Source organism: Balaenoptera physalus (genome assembly GCF_965194825.1).
Source record: "Balaenoptera physalus genome assembly, chromosome: 18".
NCBI lineage: Eukaryota > Metazoa > Chordata > Mammalia > Artiodactyla > Balaenopteridae > Balaenoptera > Balaenoptera physalus.
The window spans coordinates 56,973,404-56,996,290 of NC_138899.1; the positions used below are offsets into that span (position 1 = coordinate 56,973,404).

General features: G+C 40.0%; 1 protein-coding gene across 4 annotated transcripts in view; it reads right to left on the reverse strand.

Annotated features, from left to right (window-relative positions):
- The window catches only part of VWA8 (von Willebrand factor A domain containing 8), a 356,490-nt gene extending 333,918 nt beyond the window's left edge, over positions 1-22,572 (reverse strand). For 2 of the 4 annotated variants that reach the window (XM_082435350.1, XM_082435351.1), the window contains exon 1: positions 22,284-22,570. In XM_082435350.1, coding sequence (XP_082291476.1) covers positions 22,284-22,446 — 163 coding nt within the window. In that variant the 5' untranslated portion in view covers positions 22,447-22,570. Of the gene's footprint in view, positions 1-22,283 lie in introns of all 4 variants that reach the window. The other 2 variants (XM_082435349.1, XM_082435352.1) reach the window with 2 other exon arrangements.
- Between the last annotated feature and the right edge of the window lie 315 nt (positions 22,573-22,887).

The following is a 22,887-nucleotide window of genomic DNA, read 5'->3' on the forward strand; positions in this document are numbered from 1 at the left end:
AGAAAAAGTAGCTGTGTAAAACACATCTTTCAACACTGCCAGTTTTGAGCTAGTGAGGTGTCCTGGAGAATAAGGCCTTAAATCATGGTACTAACAACAGCCAACACTTGTTGAATGATTACTATCTTCTAAGTCCTTTACACATTCCCCAAATATGTGAGACAGAGACTTTATAAATGAGGAAATTTGTAAATCCATGGGAAAAAAAGTTTTTATAGATGAAGAAATATATTACAGGTATGTGCTAAATTAAGAGATAAGTAGAAACATTGTGTAAAACACGGGTATACTTTCTAATACAGAATGCACATACATTTAGAGTGCAAATCAAAGGAATTTTCCTCTGAATTAGTCTAGACATCAGCTAATACTTACTGAGTACCAGCTATTTGGCAAATACTATTATAGACATATTTATTTATGTTATTTCATTTAATCTTGACTCTAAGCAACCCATGGTTCCTGTGAGCTATTTCACAGAACTACTGTGACAGAAACTCCATCTCAAACTAGGTTAGTATGAGGACATTGGGGTTTTTGCTACAGCAGTTCTACGAAATACCTCAAGGAAGCATGAACCCATCAAGAAAAGACCTAGGCTCAGAAACTAGTCCACAATATGTTAGGGAAGGCAACAGGAAGCACAGTCAAAGTCACACCCCAGGATAAACTCACTGAGATACCACCCCAGGCACCATTAGATCCATACTGTGGGACAACACAGTCAGAGGACAACTTTTTCCCCCATTTTATTTTGATATTTCTCAAACCTGTAGGAAAGTTGGAAACACACTACCTTAAGATGCAAAAGTCATGATTCTTCATCCTTAAAGTCTTCAGATATATTTTCTAATAAAAAGGGCACTGCCATAAATAAACTGCTCCTGCAGCCTTTGCACAACCCCTTCATGACTCAAAGTCATGGGCAGGAACATTGAACCGGCCAAGCCTATGTCGTTAGCCACAGCTTGGCTGCCAGGGTACAGGTAGCAGGAAGAGCTGACCACTGTGATTTCTGGAGTGGAGTCAGAGCCCTGCGTCCAATCACGACTCACTCCACAGGGATTGCACCACTCTCTCTCTCTCTCTCTCTCTCTCTCTCCTTGCCCTCTCCTCCTTGCCCTCTCACCTCCTCTCTTTTCCTCCTACCTCATTATGACTCAAGTCTTCTTTGCCTTTTCTTCCTCTCCTCCTCAACTTCCGATCACTGGGTGCGGAGGGCCGGTTCTAGCCTCTTTTCTTTTCTATCTATAACCTCTCCTTGATGAGCTCATCTAGTCTTATGCCTTTAAGTGCAACTAATATGTTGCTTGCTCCCAAATTTATATCTCTAATCCAGACCACAGAACTCGAAGCATGGATACCAACAGACTCTGAGGTGCCTAACAGTCAGCTTCAAGTTGACATATTCAAAACTGAACTTCTGATCTGTGTGTGTTCCACCCACAGTATTCCCCAATTTTACTCATGGCAACTTAATCCTTCCAGCTTCTCAGACCAGAAATCTTGCAGCCATTCTTAACTTTTCTCTCCCACAACCCATCAGAAAACTGTAGTGACTCTGCACTACATATATATGTAGTATTGCCCACTTCTCTCTACATCCTCTACCACCACAATGCTGACCCAAGCCAGGTAGGGGTTTACTACTTAAGTTCATTTTCTCATTTAAACAGCATTACCTCTCACCCCCTTACAGATCTCCTGTCTCAACCCTTGCACCCTACAGTTAATTCTCAACAGAGCAGCCACAGTGATCATAAGAAAATAGGAACCAAGTAATGCCACTCCTCTGCTCAACCCCCATCTTTGCAATGGCCTAAAAGGCTATTTCTGATCTGGCACCCCATTTCCCTCCTGAGCTCATCTCCTACTAGTGTCCTCCTCACTTATTCTACTCCAGCCATGTGGGTCTCTTTGCTACTCCTTGAGCATGTCAGACATATATTCATTTCAGGCTTTTTCTTTTTGCACTGGATTTTCCTATTGACTGAAATGCTTTTCCTAAATATATCCATTATCAATCAGGGGCCCAGCAAGAAACTGACAGTCCATTCAAAGTGAATAACTGAGGAGAGAATAATAAAGGAACCATTTATGAAGGTATGGGTAGAGTTCGGGAAAACCAACAAGGATGGTGCAGTACCCTGGGACTAGCAATAACAGAAAGCCATTATCACCACTGGGCCTGAAGGGGCCAGGAGAGAGCAAGGAGAGAGAGTGAGTGTATTTAGAATAACTCCTGAAAGGAGCTGTGACCCTTTGTGGGGGAAGACAGCAAACCTAAGGTGGTGACTGGCAAAAAGGGAGCTGGGGAATAAACATAAAGCAAAAACTGACAGAACTGAAAGGAGGAAGAGAAAAATTCAAAATCATATCTGGATATTTTACTATATCTCTCTCAGTAAGTGATGGAAGAGTAGAAAAAAAAAAAAAAGAAGGATATAGAAATAAAAACAACCAGTTCTTGGCCTTTTGGCTAAGACCAAGTGTAGACGTAAAGATCTGAAAACCTTATTAACCACTTAACCTAAATGACCTTTATAGAACACTACTCAACAATGGCAGAATGCATATTCTTTTTAAATGCACATGAAACATTCATCAAATTAGATCTTCGGCTGCACCATAATGCAAGTCTTAATAAATTTCAAAGGGCTAAAATCATACAAAGTATGCTTTCTGATCAAAATGGAGTTCAACTAGAACTTAGTACCAAAAAGATAACTGGCAAATCTCTAAACATTTGGAAATCAAGAAACAAGCTTCCAAAAAACCCAAAGAAGAAATCACAATGGAAATTGGACTCATTAAGAAACAGGGCAGTGATCAATTAGCCACGTCTGCTGTAGGCAAAGAGGAAAAAGACATTCATAGGGGTTAGGCATTTGCCCTTCCTGCTTCAAATGCTTAGGTTCTTGGCCATCTGCTGTTACCATGCTACACTTGACTGAGTCATCTAATCCGTACCCATAGCCCACATTTGATCTCTGTACAATTAAAGTCTTATATGTCTACTTTGGCTCAGATCTCTCTCCCGAGTTCCATACCTCTCAGTAGCCTGTTGGACACTTTACTTTGATATTCCAGAGACACCTCAAATTTAACATGAGAAACACAGAACTCTATATTCTCTGTGTATGTCGTCCAACCATCTCCAACCAGCTCTAACTCTTGTATTCTTATCTCAGCAACTGATGCTTTATTCCCTTGACCTAGAAGCCCTTCCACATCTCCCACACTTTTCCTTCACACAAGTACTCCTCAGATATCTTCATCTCCCTACTGAATCTACCCTAACTTTGCCTTTTGCACGATCTCCACCTCACTCAAGTATTGATCACTCCATTCCTGTCCTTCTGCATAGTATCTGGCTCATCCTTCTGTAATATCATTTCTCACACTGTACAACTATTGATTATGGCTCCTGTTTAAGAGTCTTTAAATTAGGGTACACAAGGACTTTCCAAGGGGACAGAGCATGGCAGTCTGAAGGGGATCAGTTTTCAGATCTTCACTTCCATGTGTTCTCCCTAACATTAACCTGACTGAGAATGGCCCTACAGGCTCTCCATCCCCACAGATCTTTTCAGGAGCCCTTCTCTCACTTAGTTTACTATGGTGAACGGTGCGTTGCTCCAGGGGACCAAACAAAGGGGCATATTTAATTATCGTTGAGGAGAAGCCTGCTTTCAAAAGTATTCAAACCAACATAAACCTGCCTAGGAATGCTCTTTCCATCTCATATAGTTCTACTAAAAGTGAAGAGTAGCTTTAGAATTGACCAGAGTATTTTGGCCTGTGTTGGCCTGTGTCAGATACAGTATATTGCAGAGTGAGGAAGTGTGAGTGAGTATTGTCAAATAATCCAAGATGGGAGAGCTCAGAGAGCAAAATAAAAAAAGCTTCAAAAACTTTTTGGGCTGTGAGATGGATAGGAACCAAGATGGCGGCGTAGAAGGACGTGCTCTCACTCTCTCTTGAGAGAACACCAGAATCACAACTAGCTGCTGGATAATCATTGACAGGAAGACACTGGAACTCACCAAAAAAGATACCCCACATCCAAAGACAAAGGAGAAGCCAAAATGAGACAGTAGGAGGGGCGCAATCAGAGTAAAATCAAATCTCATACCGGTGGGTGGGTGACTCACAGACTGGAGAACACTAATACCACAGAAGTCCACCCACTGGAGTGAAGGTTCTGAGCCCCATGTCAGGCTTCCCAACCTGGGGGTCCAGCAACGGGAGGAGGAACTCATAGAGAATCAGACTTTGAAGCCTAGTGGGAATTCATTGCAGGACTTTAACAGGACTGGGGGAAACAGAGACCCCATTCTTGGAGGGCGCACACAAAACAGTGTGCGCATAGGGACCCAGGGGAAGAAGCAGTGACCCCCGGGGAGACTGAACCAGACCTACCTGCTAGTGTTGGAGGGTCTCCTGTGGAGGCGGGGGGTGGCTCTGTTTTACTGTGGGGACGAGGATGCTGGCGGAGGGAGTTCTGGGGAGTGCTCCTTGGCATGAGCCCTCCCAGAGTCTGTCATTAGCCCCACCAAAGAGCCCAGGTAGGCGCCAGTGTTGGGTTGCCTCAGGCAAAACAACCAACAGGGAGGGAACCCAGCCCCACCCATCAACAGTCAAGTGGATTGCAGTTTTACTGAGCTCTGACCACCACAGCAACAGTCAGCTCTACCCACCACCAGAGCCTCCCATCAAGCCTCTTAGATAGCCTCAAGCACCAGAGAGCAGACAGCAGAAGCAAGAAAAACTATAATCCTGCAGCCTGTGGAACAAAAACCACATTCACAGAAAGATAGACAAGATGAAAAGGCAAAGGGCTATATACCAGATGAAGGAACAAGATAAAACCCCAGAAAAACAACTAATTGAAGTGGAGATAGGCAACCTTCCAAAAAAGAATTCAGAATAATGATAGTGAAGGTGATCCAGGACCTCGGAATAAGAATGCAGGCAAAGATCAAGAAGATGCAAGAAATGTTTAACAAAGTGCTAGAAGAATTAAAGAACAAACAAACAGAGATGAACAATACAACAACTGAAATGAAAAATACACTAGAAGGAATCAACAGCAGAATAACTGAGGCAGAAGAACGGATAAGTGACCTGGAGGACAGAATGGTGGAATTCACTGCTGCGGAACAGAATAAAGAAAAAAGAATGAAAAGAAATGAAGACAGCCTAAGAGACCTCTGGGACAACATTAAACGCAACAACATTCGCATTATGGGGTCCCAGAAGGAGAAGAGAGAGAGAAAGGACCAGAGAAAATATTTGAAGAGATTATAGTCAAAAACTTCCCTAACATGGGAAAGGAAATAGCCACCCAAGTCCAGGAAGCACAGAGAGTCCCATACAGGATAAACCCAAGGAGAAACACACCGAGACACAGAGTAATCAAATTGGCAAAAATTAAAGACAAAGAAAAATTACTGAAAGCAGCAAGGGAAAAACAACAAATAACATACAAGGGAACTCCCATAAGGTTAACAGCTGATTTCTCAGCAGAAACTCTACAAGTCAGAAGGGAGTGGTATGATATACTTAAAGTGATGAAAAGGAAGAACCTACAACCAAGATTACTTTACCCGGCAAGGATCTCATTTAGATTCGATGGAGAAATCAAAAGCTTTACAGACAATCAAAAGCTAAGAGAATTCAGCACCACCAAACCAGCTCTACAACAAATGCTAAAGGAACTTCTCTAAGTGGGAAACACAAGAGAAGAAAAGGACCTACAAAAACGAACCCAAAACAATTAAGAAAATGGTCATAGGAACATACATATCGATAATTACCTTAAACGTGAATGGATTAAATGCTCCAACCAAAAGACACAGGCTTGGGCTTCCCTGGTGGCGCAGTGGTTGAGAATCTGCCTGCCAATGCAGGGCACACAGGTTCGAGCCCTGGTCTGGGAAGATCCCACATGCCACGGAGCAACTAGGCCCGTGAGCCACAATTACTGAGCCTGCGCGTCTGGAGCCTGTGCTCCGCAAGAAGAGAGGCCACGATAGTGAGAGGCCCGCGTACCGCGATGAAGAGTGGCCCCCGCTTGCCACAACTAGAGAAAGCCCATGCACAGCACCGAAGACCCAACACAGCCATAAATAAATAAATAAAATAAAATAAATAAAAATTCAAAAGACACAGGCTTGCTGAATGGATACAAAAAAACGACCCATATATATGCTGTCTACTAGAGACCCACTTCAGACCTAGGGACACATACAGACTGAAAGTGAGGGGATGGAAAAAGATATTCCATGCAAATGGAAATCAAAAGAAAGCTGGAGTAGCTATACTCATATCAGATAAAATAGACTTTAAAATAAAGAATGTTACAAGACACAAGGAAGGACACTACATAATGATCAAGGGATCAATCCAAGAAGAAGATATAACAATTATAAATATATATGCACCCAACATAGGAGCACCTCAATACATAAGGCAACAGCTAACAGCTATAAAAGAGGAAATCGCCAGTAACACAATAATAGTGGGGGACTTTAACACCTCACTTACACCAATGGACAGATCATCCAAAATGAAAATAAATAAGGAAACAGAAGCTTTAAGTGACACAATAGATCAGATAGATTTAATTGATATTTATAGGACATTCCATCCAAAAACAGCAGATTACACGTTCTTCTCAAGTGCACACAAAACATTCTCCAGGATAGATCACATCTTGGGTCACAAATCAAGCCTCAGTAAATTTAAGAAAATTGGAGTCATATCAAGCATCTTTTCTGACCACAACGCTATGAGATTAGAAATGAATTACAGGGAAAAAAACGTAAAAAACACAAACACATGGAGGCTAAACAATACGTTACTAAATAACCAAGAGATCACTGAAGAAATCAAAGAGGAAATCAAAAAATACCTAGAGACTAATGACAATGAAAACACGATGACCCAAAACCTATGGGATGCAGCAAAAGCAGTTCTAAGAGGGAAGTTTATAGCTATACAAGCCTACCTAAAGAAACAAGAAAAATCTCAAGTAAACAATCTAACCTTACCCCTAAAGGAACTAGAGAAAGAAGAACAAACAAAACCCAAAGTTAGCAGAAGGAAAGAAATCATAAAGATCAGAGTGGAAATAAATGAAATAGAAACAAAGAAAACAATAGCAAACATCAATAAAACTAAAAGGTGGTTCTTTGAGAAGATAAACAAAATTGATAAGCCATTAGCCAGACTCATCAAGAAAAAGAGGGAGAGGACTCAAATCAATAAAATTAGAAATGAAAAAGGAGAAGTTACAACAGACATCGCAGAAATACAAAGCATCCTAAGAGACTACTACAAGCAACTCTATGCCAATAAAATGGACAACCTGGAAGAAATGGACAAATTCTTAGAAAGGTATAACCTTCCAAGACTGAACCAGGAAGAAACAGAAAATATGAACAGACCAATCACAAGTAATGAAATTGAAACTGTGATTAAAAATCTTCCAACAAACAAAAGTCCAGGACCAGATGGCTTCACAGGTGAATTCTATCAAACATTTAGAGAAGAGCTAACACCCATCCTTCTCAAACTCTTCCAAAAAATTGCAGAGGAAGGAACACTCCCAAACTCATTCTGTGAGGCCACCATCACCCTGATACCAAAACCAGACAAAGATACTACAAAAAAAGAAAATTACAGACCAATATCACTGATGAATGTAGATGCAAAAATCCTCAACAAAATACTAGCAAACGGAATCCAACAACACATTAAAAGGATCATACACCACAATCAAGTGGGATTTATCCCAGGGATGAAAGGATTCTTCAATATACACAAATCAATCAATGTGATACACTATATTAACAAATTGAAGAATAAAAACCATATGATCATCTCAATAGATGCAGAAAAAGCTTTTGACAAAATTCAACACCCATTTATGATAAAAACTCTCCAGAAAGTGGGCATAGAGGGAACCTACCTCAACATAATAAAGGCCATATATGACAAACCCACAGCAAACATCATTCTCAACGGTGAAAAACTGAAAGCATTTCCTCTAAGATCAGGAATGAGACAAGGATGTCCACTCTCACCACTATTATTCAACATAGTTTTGGAAGTCCTAGCCACGGCAATCAGAGAAGAAAAAGAAATAAAAGGAATACAAATTGGAAAAGAAGAAGTAAAACTGTCACTATTTGCAGATGACATGATACTATACATAGAGAATCCTAAAAATGCCACCAGAAAACTACTAGAGCTAATCAATGAATTTGGTAACGTTGCAGGATACAAAATTAATGCACAGAAATCTCTTGCATTCCTATACACTAATGATGAAAAATCTGAAAGAGAAATTATGGAAACACTCCCATTTACCATTGCAACAAAAAGAATAAAATACCTAGGAATAAACCTTCCTAGGGAGACAAAAGACCTGTATGCAGAAAACTATAATAAGACACTGATGAAAAAAATTAAAGATGATACCAACTGATGGAGAGATATACCATGTTCTTGGATTGGAAGAATCAATATTGTGAAAATGACTCTACTACCCAAAGCAATCTACAGATTCAATGCAATCCCTATCAAATTACCAATGGCATTTTTTACGGAACTAGAACAAATCATCTTAAAATTTGTATGGAGACACAAAAGACCCCGAATAGCCAAAGCAGTCTTGAGGGAAAAAAACGGAGCTGGAGGAATCAGACTCCCTGACTTCAGACTATACTACAAAGCTACAGTAATCAAGACAATATGGTACTGGCACAAAAACAGAAACATAGATCAATGGAACAAGATAGAAAGCCCAGAGATAAACCCATGCACCTATGGTCAACTAATCTATGACAAAGGAGGCAAAGATATACAATGGAGAAAAGACAGTCTCTTCAATAAGTGGTGCTGGGAAAACTGGACAGCTACATGGAAAAGAATGAAATTAGAATACTCCCTAACACCATACACAAAAATAAACTCAAAATGGATTAGAGACCTAAATGTAAGACTGGACACTATAACACTCTTAGACAAAAACATAGGAAGCACACTCTTTGACATAAATCACAGCAAGATCTTTTTTGATCCACCTCCTAGAGTCATGGAAATAAAAACAAAAATAAACAAATGGGACCTAATGAAACTTCAAAGCTTTTGCACAGCAAAGGAAACCATAAACGAGACGAAAAGACAACCCTCAGAATGGGAGAAAATATTTGCAAACGAATCAACGGACAAAGGATTAATCTCCAAAATATATAAACAGCTCATTCAGCTCAATATTAAAGAAACAAACAACCCAATCCAAAAATGGGCAGAAGATCTACATAGACATTTCTCCAAAGAAGACATACAGATGGCCAAGAAGCACATGAAAACATGCTCAACATCACTAATTATTAGAGAAATGCAAATCAAAACTACAATGAGGTATCACCTCACACCAGTTAGAATGGGCATCGTTAGAAAATCTACAAACAACAAATGCTGGAGAGGGTGTGGAGAAAAGGGAACCCTCTTGCACTGTTGGTGGGAATGTAAATTGATACAGCCACTGTGGAGAACAATATGGAGGTTCCTTAAAAAACTAAAAATAGAATTACCATATGACCCAGCAATCCCACTACTGGGCATATACCCAGAGAAAACCGTAATTCAAAAAGACACATGCACCCCAATGTTCACTGCAGCACTATTTACAATAGCCAGGTCATGGAAGCAACCTAAATGCCCATCAACAGACGAATGGATAAAGAAGATGTGGTACATATATACAATGCAATATTACTCAGCCATTAAAAAGGAACAAAATTGAGTCATTTGTTGAGACGTGGATGGATGTAGAGACTGTCATACAGAGTGAAGTAAGTCAGAAAGAGAAAAACAAATATCGTATATTAACGCATGTATGTGGAACCTAGAAAAATGGTACAGATGAACCGGTTTGCAGGGCAGAAGTTGAGACACAGATGTAGAGAACAAACGTATGGACACCAAGGGGGAAAACCGCGGTGGGGTGGGCATGGTGGTGTGCTGAATTGGGCGATTGGGATTTACATGTATACACTGACGTGTATAAAATTGATGACTGATTAAAAAAAAAACAAAAAACAAAAACAAAAAAAACTGGCTTTTCACAACCTTAAAGGTAAGCTATTTGTCCAGCTTTTCTCAATTCTTATCTTGAGAACATGCTATTCACAGAAAAAAAAAAAGGCACCTCTGAACATCTGAAGCAGTACACATTATTAATGCTGATTGATTTTTTTTTTAAAGATTTATTTATTGATTGATTGATTACTATGTTGGGTCTTCGTTTCTGTGCTAGGGCTTCCTGTAGTTGTGGCAAGCGGGGGCTACTCTTCATCGCGGTGCGCGGGCCTCTCACTGTTGTGGCCTCTCTTGTTGCGGAGCACAGGCTCCAGACGCGCAGGCTCAGTAGTTGTGGCTCACGGGCCTAGTTGCTCCATGGCATGTGGGATCTTCCCAGGCCAGGGCGCGAACCCGTGTCCCCTGCATTAGCAGGCAGACTCTCAACCACTGCGCCACCAAGGAAGCCCTGATTCATTTTAATGTAACTGAAATAGATTTCAGCACTACCAAATTTTTCACAATACACTGGATAAAAACCACAGGGAAAACTTTTAAATGTTTCAGATCAGATGTATATCTTTCAAAAAGGTAGATAAAAAGTTATTCTCAAACAAACATCATCATGAAATATTCATTCCAATATAGTCATTCCTCATCTTATAAAATGCTATTTTCTAACTCTTACAATGAAAAGGTTATATACTAGCTTCTGAACCAAATAGTGTTCTGTTCCACTAAATACAATGGCAAAGATTGATCATGAGGTCTAAAGAAATGGATGAATTTATTACTGATTGTTATACATGATTTCTATTTAACTGTTCTCTAAGGCCCATAAACAAAGTTCATTACACATTTAATAAAATAATATCATGACTTCTGCCACAGTCCTCTTTACATAAATAAATTATTTTAACTATATTACTTTACTATACATGAAAGAGCAAAACTATATTATCATATATTATGAAATAAATAACTTAAATATGTAACCATGAGATTCCTTTATTGTTGGTTTTACTGCCTTTAGTAATCTAGCCTTCAAAATGTGTCCCATAATTTATTTTTCAGTGGTTTTTATAACATTTCTTAAAATATACATTAACACATTCATTTGAATTAAAGGGAAAAATACTTTTTCTGCCAGAAAGTCTAATTTGGCTGATTGGATTGACAGTACAGACTACCTTTGTTAATTATGAAAACTAAGAATTTGACAGAAAGTATTTAAACGTGATAAAGTAAAAGCGTTTTCTCCAAAAAATATTGTGGTGGCAAAGGTATGTTGAATGAAAGTTTTATTTTAACAACTCTTTCTGAGTACATTAGAATAAAAAAGCAGCCTCTATGTGAGAAAATAACCATAGCCATTTGATAAATTTTGGTGAAGCCTTTTTAGTGAACTTCCCAGATATTGAGGCAGAATGATTCTATTGGCTGGGTCAGTGACTTTACTTGCAAGTCAAGTGGTTTCCAATTCTTTGCCATGAACAAAATGAAAAGGCTATAATCAAGTTGCCAGTTTATAGATCATTAAAAATATCATTTTGATAATAAATCAACATATTTTTTACTTAGAAAGTCTGCAAAAAATTGAGTGATATTGCTATATCAAAACTCTTTATATTCCAGCAATAAAATTAGGGAATATCAATTACAGTAATTTATAGTCAACTGGGAAAAACTGCTACTCATGTTATTAATAGGTATGTTTCCACAAAATTTTAGTTTTTAAAAAAATTTGAAACATACTGATGTTCTTTTGAACAATTGTGCTCTAATAATTACAATGATAGAAACATTTTAACATTTAGACATTTTTCATTGCAGAAAAATATGATAAAGATAAAACTTTCAAGAATAAGAATATATTAAGATAAAATTATGAGGAGTAAGTGTAATTGCAATACAAATCAAGGAAATAAAGAAATAACATACATTTTCTGACAGTTAAAGATGAGCTTTTTATCTATTTTCAAAAAGAGACGGTAGCTGGGCTTCCCTGGTGGCGCAGTGGTTGGGAATCTGCCTGCTAATGCAGGGGACACGGGTTCGAGCCCTGGTCTGGGAAGATCCCACATGCCGCGGAGCGGCTGGGCCCGTAAGCCACAACTACTGAGCCTGCGCGTCTGGAGCCTGTGCTCCGCAAGAAGAGAGGCCACGATAGTGAGAGGCCCGCGTACCGCGATGAAGAGTGGCCCCCGCTTGCCGCAACTAGAGAAAGCCCTCGCACAGAAACGAAGACCCAACACAGCCAAAAATAAATATAAGAATAAATAAATAAATAAAAGATTACTATTAAAAAAAAAAAAGAGATGGTAGCTAACAAATTACTAGGATATTCTGATTCCATTTGTGAACCAAAATACTGCCTGTCATATCAATAAACAAAGGACATTGCAGCCATCAAGCCACCACATTACAGCCACCCCGAAGGTGAACCCTGAGGGAGCTCAGGATAGAAACAAAATGCCATCCCGGACAGTGCACCTTGAGGAGACTTGGGATAAGAAAGCCCAGGATACTGGCCCTAAATATCTGAGCTGCATCTCAAAGGAATGATTTCAATGAGCCCAGACTTTGTATCTTCTCATACATAGAAAAGCGCTAAATTCCTTACCTTGAGATATCTGATTTTCTTTAATTAACAGTAATCTTTTGATGTCCCAACTACCTGGTCTTTATTGAAAAAACTCCTATATATCCTGGCTCCCCCCTTGCCTCTTCGATGAAGCAGTCCCGGGTCATCTGAGATCCTGTGTCCCAGGCTTGAAGTCTTCAAACTGTCCACCGAATTAAACATAACTCAACTTCTACGTTGTACATTTTTTTCAGTCGACAGTTTTGGCAACCAATTACAAAGGGACCCAGAGCATACTTCTCTCCTTTGCCTAAACTCTACAAGGATCCAGAACCTTGATACCAGAAGAGGCCTCTTGTGCCCATCCGCCTCCTCAGAGTCCAGACAAACCTGGGTCTCTCCTGGTTCTAGGATCTGTTAATGGCTGATGATCTTGAGTTTCATTTGGCGGTGTCTAACAGGTACCCGGCTTCCCAACTGAAAGACATTAGGGAGTGACCCCCCCTAATCTAAAGGTGTTAGTGTAACAGGGAAGAGCCAAATCTGATTATATGTTGGATCTGTTTCTTTTACTTTAACCTTTGCTTTCCGCTGCTTTTGTTCACTAAAAGGATGCTGTCTATACGCAATGGACTGCCTCAGGGAACCCTGCCCCTCTGCCTGAATGTTAAACCAAAGTGCCTTTGTACATCCTGACCCTGTCCACCTGCGGATGACTGCAAGAAAGAAGAAATGAACACATCCCCTCCCCAAGGTTGGCCATTCCAGGGGACAGTTGCAAATGTTATGGCCTTTTTACATTACTTCCTCATCTCCTCCCCCTCTCTGTTCTATAAAAGAAACTGGCATCCAAACCCCGATAAGATGGTTTTTCGGAGACATTAGTCTACCATCTTCTCGGTCTGCCAGCTTTCTGAATAAAGTCGTTATTCCCTGCCTCAACACCTGTCTCCGATTTATTGGCCTGTCATGCAGCGAGCAGAGTGAGCTTGGACTCAGTAACATTAGGGGAGCCTGGCTGAAAAACACTGGGAGACCCCCCTAACTGGAAGACATTAGGGGAACCTGGGATTTGCTCAGTAAAGGAAACCAAGAAGTCTGAGCTGAGAGGTTGGGGAGGAGGCTGACCTGACATCTTTAAAGGGGCATCAGAAAGCCAACCTCCAACTAATACGCCAGCCAGATCACACTTGCAAGTACCTAAATTTTAATACTAAAAGAGATCTCAACCTTAAATGGCCAAGTTGGGCTAATTTGTGTGTGTGTGTGTGTGTGTGTGTGTGTGCGTGTGTGTGTATGCAGTTAAGTTAAAAAGCCGGTTTGACAAAATATCTTCTCAGAATTCTGACCTTAAACAAAAGCCTTGTAGAGGGAACTGGCATTTCTCTTCCTGTGTCTTTGAGATGTCCATCAAATTTAAACATGTAATGAAAGCTAACTGAAATAATAACGTAAACATTTCAGTATACAGTAGGAAAGTAGAATGTGTGTTTTTCTGTAAAGAAGATATTAGAAATGGAATTGCATTTTATTAAGGGAAAAGAAAGAAAGCTTACCTTAGAGCTGGTTCTTTCTGGATGGAAAAAAATAAGGGAGAAACTAATATGGATACAGAAAGTGATGGAAGGTTTGTGGATGGTCAGGATTGGCTAGGTTTAGATTAAAGTTAATTAAGTAAGTGAATATTGTTGTTAAAAGTAAGCTGGTGCAAAACTAGATTTAATTTTCTCTCTCCAAATTCTTGATGGTTTATTGCAACCAGATTACAACTAGTTACACTAATCATTGTTTTAATTTGTTCTTTGTTTCTAAACTGTTTATGATTTGTGTCTCCCTGCTGCACTATGACTGCCAATGTTACTAGCTGTATTACTTACACCCTGCCTATTTTATAAGATTCTTGTCTCTTACATTACCCAATGTGTAACCAGGCCTCCAACAAAATTGATAATGGCTAAACATCTTGAGGAATTAGATCACATTTATAACTCTACATAGAATAATTGTAACAGTGTAATTCTAGGTATGGGGAGAAGCAACAAGAGAAAATATCTCCTGGATCATAACAGACTAGTAAGATAGAGGATCCAGAGAATTTTAAATTATCAACAGGGCCTAATCCAGAAAGTAGCACCTGGAGTTGCATATCAACAAGAATCTTTGCCTGACCTAGGAATGAGCATTCCTAGCAACATGGGACAAAAATTGGTCATGAAATGTCTTCCAAACATTGGTCAAATTTGGGCCAGAGAGACTGTGAACTAAAATACTGCCTGCCATATCAGTAAACAAAGGATGTTGCAGCCATCAAGCCACCACATTACAGGCACCCCTAAGGTGAGCCCTGAGGGAGCTCAGGATGGAAACAAAATGCCACCCCTGACAGTGCACCCTGAGGAGACTTGGGATAAGAAAGCACAGGATACTGGCCCCAAATACCTGAGGGGCATATCAAAGGAATGATTTCAATGAACCCAGACTTTGCACCTTCCCATACATAGAAAAGCACTAAATTCCTTACCTTGAGATAAATCTGGTTTTCTTTAACTAACAGTAATCTTTTGATGTTCCAACTACCTGGTCTCTATTGCAAAATCTCCCACATATCCTGGCTCCCACCCCCCCACCCCCTTGCCTCTTTGGAGCAGTCTCTCAGAGTTATCTGAGATGCTGTGTCCTGGGCTTGAAGTCCTCAGAAAGTTCACCAAATAAAATATAACTCTCAACTTCTAGGTTGTGCATTTTTTTCAGATGACACATTTAAAAGATACATTTTAAAGAGTATTGTAACAATTTTTGTGTCAAATGTCAATATTTACAACACAATGGAAACAACATGCTCTTCAACTATTCATACTTATCAGGGAAATTTCTAGATATCAACCTAAAAATGTATAAAGGGATATATATTTGCAAAACCCTTTTAGGCGATAAGTGAGAAAAATGTTTGAAGACCACTGTTCGGTCTATAAGACTATAGCATTCGGCCAAGTCTATGTTTTAATCACCTTTGTATTCCCAGTGCCAAAAATAATACCTCAAACTAAGCAGGTATTCAATAAGTGAATATATGAATGAATGATTATAGTTTCTACTTAGATATTACTTTCTTAATTAAGTATTGTTTTAAGCCCTGGTACACTTTAAATAGATACTGTTTTCTTAATTAAGTATTGTTTCAACCCCCTGTTTTCTGTATTCTTTGAGAATAGCCCATCTTCCAACATGCTCAGAAATCAAGTCATTTAAAAAGAAAAAAAAACTGAACCAAAAATGTAAAAAAAAAAAGAAAAGAAAAGAAATCAAGTCATTTATTTGTAAAGGATTCATATAAGTGAAGTAGTGTAAGTATTAATCTAAAGGAGAATGCGGATACTTATACAACAGGTAATACAATTTAGGCAAAAGAAACTAACGTATGCCTCTCTTCAAATAAACCAAATAAATACTTTGGTCAAGTGCAATCATTTTTTAAAAAGATTTTAGTTAATAATATAAGATACTCATAATGGAAATTGTTAGAATAACTAAGAATGAGTTAACAAAAAGTACAAATTGTTATAGAATAAGCTGCTTAACATTTAATTACATTTATTATTACAAATAATGCAAAAAAGGAAGCACACATAACTCATAACGGATTAACCTAAATCCCTGTACAGTACACAAACTGTCACATAACTACTACTACCAATATATTAAGTTATATATTTTATTCAAGCATGGAAAATATGGACTTGAAAATTAAAAACCCTGAAAAGAATCGAAGAGTTTCCAAATGAAATCAAATTTAAGGCCATTTTTAAAGTAACAAGGCTTGATTTTATCACTTGCAATGATCTTAACTTAAAGGGATTTCCCAAAAGTTTACAGGAAAATAATTTCTATATTCAAGATAATAATTAATATATCTTTTACATAACACTCTTGTACAAACCTGTTCGGACATTACTCACTTGATTTTTAGTGGACAGCTGTTTTGTTTTACATGCCCAATATTCTTTCCTCTTTTGACAACAGAATCCCTCTCTCCAGTGAGGAACCCACCCAATTTGGTTTGCGTAGTTTATACCACCCCTCCCAACCTTTACCCCTGCATCCAAATGCCCAGAAATGAGTACCCTGCACAAGGCCTGCCAGAACATTCCACTCTCTGACCACAGTGGTTGTTTTAGAGATGGGCCTGTGATCCAAGCTTGGCCAATAAGATTTCTCACCAGGATTTTTCCGAGCTCACAGGAAAAGATATTCTCTCTTCTTCTCACATTGTGAACTGTAAGGAGAGTCAAAGTCTGGGGCTGTCAGTAAGGCTGTCACTGCTACCAGCTGAAGAAAGCCTGCCAGACATTGAAACCAATACTGCAAAAAGTAGATCCAATAAAGGAAGAGTGGAGACTAGGGGAACCATGGGGAAAGACAGAGAGAGCCCAAGCCCTACAGATGTTCTAATATCCTGCATCCAGTCCAGCCTGAAGCCACTGGACCTCACACCTATGTGAACCAATCATATGCTTTTCTGTGCACATTTCTGTCACTTAAAACCTAATGACTGGGCTTCCCTGGCGGCGCAGTGGTTAAGAGTCTGCCTGCCAATGCAGGGGACACGGGTTCGAGCCCTGGTCTGGGAGGATCCCACATGCCGCGGAGCAACTAGGCCCGTGAGCCACAATTACTGAGCCTGTGCGTCTGGAGCCTGTGCTCCACAACAAGAGAGGCCACGATAGTGAGAGGCCCGCGCACTGCGATGAAGAGTGGCCCCCGCTTGCCACAACTAGAGAAAGCCCTCGCACAGAAACGAAGACCCAACACAGCCATAAATAAATTAATTAATTAAAATTAAAATTAAAAAAAAAAAACCTAATGACTGCTGACTAACACAACAATTTTTGTAAGGTAAAGGCAGGCAAAGCAAGTGTAGCTATCCCTACTTTACAAAGACGATACATACTCAGAGAAGAATATACAACATTTTGACCCTGAGGATATTCTGAAAACAAACATTTTAATCAGAATAATACTAGCGTTCATAAATTTTCATCAAGTAAGTTAGCTTTCGAGCAAAATTAAGCCAAAAGAACTCCTTGATCAATTTTTATAAAGCACATTTTTATTTTTCTTTTATTTAAAGAATTATTTTATAGTGAGGATTTATCAATCACTTTTTTTGTCCATATACAATTTCACCAATTATATCTTCTGCAACTCTGTTTTCCTTTGTGGCCATCAGCGTGGACTGAATACCAAAAAGATTTTGCTCTTTCTTCAACGTTTAATCAATAACAAATTTTTTAGTATATAGCTTTGTCAGAGTTTTATTTTGTATTGATAGCTTCTAATAAGACTTTAAATTTTTTATATGATTAATAATTTGTATTTAGTTCTTGGCTAACCCAGGAGAAATATGGGTATTTTCCTCAGATATTTCAAAGCTGTTCTATTGTCAAAATCTTTACCAATCTCAAAAATGCTTTTCTTAGTTACGTATTTCAGGCACATCTGTGGTAGCCCTTCTCCTAAAATGGGAGATGCTTAATGCTTAATGCCTTCTGAACTGTAAACTACAAATTAAGTTAATGAATATACACACCTTAGGACATTCGACTCTGAAATGGACTCACAATTCAATGACTTGTAGCTTTGAACTAAACCAACCAAAGAAGTTGGTTTAGTTCAGGGTTTCTCAACAGCCAGCACGACTGACATTTTGGGCCAAATGATTCTTTATTGTTAGGGGCTGTCCTGTGCATTGTAGAATGTTTAGCAGATTCATGGGCCTCCACCCACTAGATACCAGTAGCACCCCCTTCCTCCTGGTTAGGACAACCAAAAAATGCCTTCAGACACTGCCAAATGTCCCCTGGGGAACGGGAATTACCCCTGGTTAAGAACCCGTAAGTGTCACCATTGTTTTTTTTTAATACAAAACTTAGACCCAAGAGAAAACCAAATATATCAGCAATTTCCAGGCTAGTCTGCATGTTCCCAATAAATTGTTTGTCCAGCAATTTATTAGGTTACAACTGTTCTGGGATTTTACTGCTAAATTCTTTAATACACAAAAGTCACAATGTCCTCAGGGTCAAAATAGCCTGCTGCAGGTTCAAAGTAGTTAATAATTTCCCCAAAGTTCAATACCTAGTAAATACAGAGCTAAGACCTGCACACACACAGTACAGTTTTTCCCTTTACACCATATTTCTGAATTGAAGCAGGAGTTCTATATTTCCCTTCCCCAAAGTCATTAGTTCTATTATAACCCAAGGATATAATCTTAAAGTTACAAAAATACATATGGATGGATGTTTATTACACTGTTTATATATTTAAAAATAGACAACCTGAATGTCTAAGCATGGGAAACTGGTAAAATAAATTATACGGATAAATGTATGAACTTAATGCCTATTTAAAATGACCATATATAGCAATATTTATCACTATGTTAGTATGTTAACAATAATGGCTAAGTGAGAATAAACTGTAAAACATACATGATTCCATTTTTTAAAAAGAAGTATGTATTTGTATAAATGCATATTATATATTTATTTTACAAAAACTGATAGTAGTAACACACACAAAAAAATGACAATCATGAATTTGCATGGAAAGATTATATTTTAGGGGATTTGTCTGTATTTTTCACTACAATGAACAGATTTCTTGTACAAAAAGTATCAATATTTTTAAATATTTCTATAAACAAACTTCTACACAAAAGTCAAAAAGATAAAATAGTGAACCCCTTTAATAATAATGGTGTAAAAGGATGGCACTCAATGTGTCACAGTGGATTTATAGAGTTATGTTTCCAGATTTATCATTTGATCTTAATCTATAGTATATCTGAGCCTGTCTGACATCAGAATCCTACTGAACTAGTTTGGCTCCTTCTGTGAAAACACTACAATAATCGTTATGAAAACTCTTTGCGGGGAATTCCCTGGCGGTCCAGTGGTTAGGACTCTGCACTCTCACTGCTGAAGCCCTGGGTTCAATCCCTGGTCGGGGAACTTAGATCCCACAAACCGCGCAGCCGTCCAAAAAACAAAAAACAAAAAAAAACAACTCTTTGCAGTAGCTAACCTCCTTGTTAACCGCTTTGTTCCTAAAACCAACAGACAATACAACCAATTGAAGTGTAAAGAGATATAAAGAATTTACAAATTATGGATGTTTAGACTACCTAATAGCAAAAGATAAAAAGCAGTGGGTTTGGGGATTTTTTTTTTTTTTTAAACAAAATGACCCTCTCTTCCCTCTGCTTCTCAGGCTTTATAAAGTTCCTATCTTGAAAGCCAACAAGGCAATTCCAGCCTCTCCTGCTCCCTCTCTGCATGAACTGGAAGATAATAAGCCACTGAATACTTCTTAGGTACAAAGAGTTGACATGCACAAAAAGGAATATAAAGATAAATAAGACATACATACAGCCCAGGAGAGATAAGAATAGTATATAATTTGTATCCGTCTAGTTCTTTTTCCAAACTACTAAGAAGCAAGGTCAATTACTTGCAGAGAGGTGAATTACTAGTCACATGTCTGAGTGCAGCTGAGAGCATCTTTCCAATCTAAACTGTAATTCATTACAGCATAATGCTATTTGTGGTTTACATTTGTCTGTGTGTGACATCCGGTTCAAAATGGGACACTTCAACCCTGATGGCCAATGTTATGTCCCAGGGAAGCCCAGAACTTGCCTCCTGTTTACCTGGCTCACAGCTGTTCTTACTTGAGTCCAGATCTCTGGTGAGTTTTCAGGTACATTTATCCACAGCCCTCATACCTTCAACCTTGAGAATCTTTGCAGTGGCAAGGCAAGTAGGGTTAACATAATTTACTCCATGTGGTGTCATGCTAAGTGACTGAGTCTAAGAAGTTAATATGTTGTTTGTAATGTGTACATGACTCTCATATTTGAAGCAAAGCCTGTACTTTGATTTGCTGGACATACCACAAATTTTGAGGCCGTGTCTAATGTTTTTATAATCAACATGTATTATTCATGTATAAAGAACATTTTTCTTTTTAAAGTTCCCATGAATTAACCCTGCTCCATCAGCCTACCTAGACAGTTCTCACAGTTCAAACCTAAAAGGAACTGGTTTCATTTCTTCTAAAGCCAAGGAAACAATAAATCTCACATAGCTGAAAATAACATACACTAAGAATAATAAAGAAGCTAATTTTTATTGAACATTAATATGTGCCAGGGATTGTATAAACTAAATCCTTACAACAACCCTAGCAAATATACTTTCCTTATCCTCATTTTACAGTTAAGGAAACTGGGACACAAAATTAAGTAACCTACCCTCAAATCCCCATACCTAGATGGTGCAGAGATGGGCTCCAACTCAGACTGTTCACTCCAAAGCACGAGTTATAGATTATGCTACACTTCTACCATTGACCTCTGCCTTCTAGGACAAAGGAGAAAGTAACAAATAAACAACTCAAAGACTAAAAAACAAATGAACAAACAAACACCCTAGAAGCATAATAATTGATAAAGGGGCAAAATCTCAAATCACAACCCTGTACAGGAAAAAGAAAAAAATTTTTTTGTTTAATGAATGAATGATGAAATGGATGGGACTTAAACTCTCTCACTTCTGACAAGGAAAATTATTGGGATGGGGGGCGCAAGAAGAACCATGAAACTAGCAGTTTCAGGTGAATACCTCCGTTATTCTAAGCAATGACACTGACAAAATCTTACCTAGAATCACTTAGCCATTCACGTGGAGCGACAACATACATCATCCCTTCCCTTAACCAGCACAGATGCTCTAACTCCAGCGCGCTCACACACACCCACACACCCACACACCCACACACACACACACACAGATCCCTAAAACCATCTCAGATAGAGCCAAGAAATACTGCGCTTAGAAATCAGAGCTGGGAATTCCCTGGTGGTCCAGTGGTTAGGACTCTGCGCTTTCACAGCCTAGGGTTAGCTGTGTGATCTTCTGGAAGTCACTTTTCCTTTCTGGGTCTCAATTACCTCAATTATAGAGTCAGGGGTTTTAACTAAATTAAATTGTGGTTTTCAGTTCTAAGAAGTTGTGAATCTGTGAGAAATGAAAACTCCAAGTAAAACTTGGAAAGGCTCGTGGATACATTTAAAACCTAACGAGGGGTCCTTTGGCGAGAACGTACACTTCTAAGCCGCCACTAACCCTGTCTGGAACATGGCACAGACTGACTTCCAGGCCCTTGGGACTCAGAGAGCAAGGTCAAGTCCAGCTTTCAACACCCTCTGAGGGCTGCTGCATTAAGCTCTGCGTGTGCTGTAATCTAAGTCAGAATCCCGGGGTGGGGGGGGGGGGGGGGCGGCGGGAGGTGAAAGAAGCAGTGCGGTAAGGAGAAAGCACTATTGCAGGTCATCGGAAACCTAAGTCCAGTTCCCACGGGTTACATAATGAGGCTCAGAGAGTGCAAGCGCCCGGCCCCGCGTTACACAGCAGTTAGCGGCGAGGTGGAGACTAGAACCTCGATCTCCTGGCTCCCGGCGCAGCGCTCCTCCCCAATTGAAGCAGCAGGGAGTGGGGGGGCGGAGGTGCGCAGGGGCCCCGCGCTCCAGGCGTCCCGGGGTTACCTGTGTCGGCCCCCGCCCCGGCGTGCAGCAGTTTGACCTCCGAGCTCCGCGCGTCGCCGCCCGGCTGGCGCCGCACCACCTGCCGCAGGAGCAGCCGCACGCGCCGCGCAGCCGGGCCTCCGCGGCCGCCCGGGGCCCCGAGGAGCAGGAGCCGGGATTGCATGGGGCCGGGGGCGTCGCTGGGCACGGGGAGGGGGATCCGGTGCGAGCCGCGTCCCGGACGAGCGGCGTGAGGCGCTGCGACGAGGGGGACAGGAAGCGGCACCGCGCCGAGTCCGCCGGAAACTCCTTCCCCCGGCGCGGCCGGCTCAGCCGTCTCGGGCCGCCCTGGCCCAGCGGGGCGAAGGGAATCGGCCCCCGCCGCCGGGCGGAGCATCTGCAAGCCTGTGGCTCCGGGGCGCGCCTCGCCCTCCTCGCCCTCACCTGCGATGGTCCCCGTGGATTCCCCAGGCAGGCCTCTAGTCGTTCCCCTGTGCTCGGGAGTTGAGGAAATGCTTAAGGGTTTAAGAAGCATTTGACTCTCTTGGTTAATGGCCCTGTCTTAATATATTGCGCTTTCCCTGTACACTGCTTCAAAGCCTTTTCAGAAATTGAGTACGTTTTC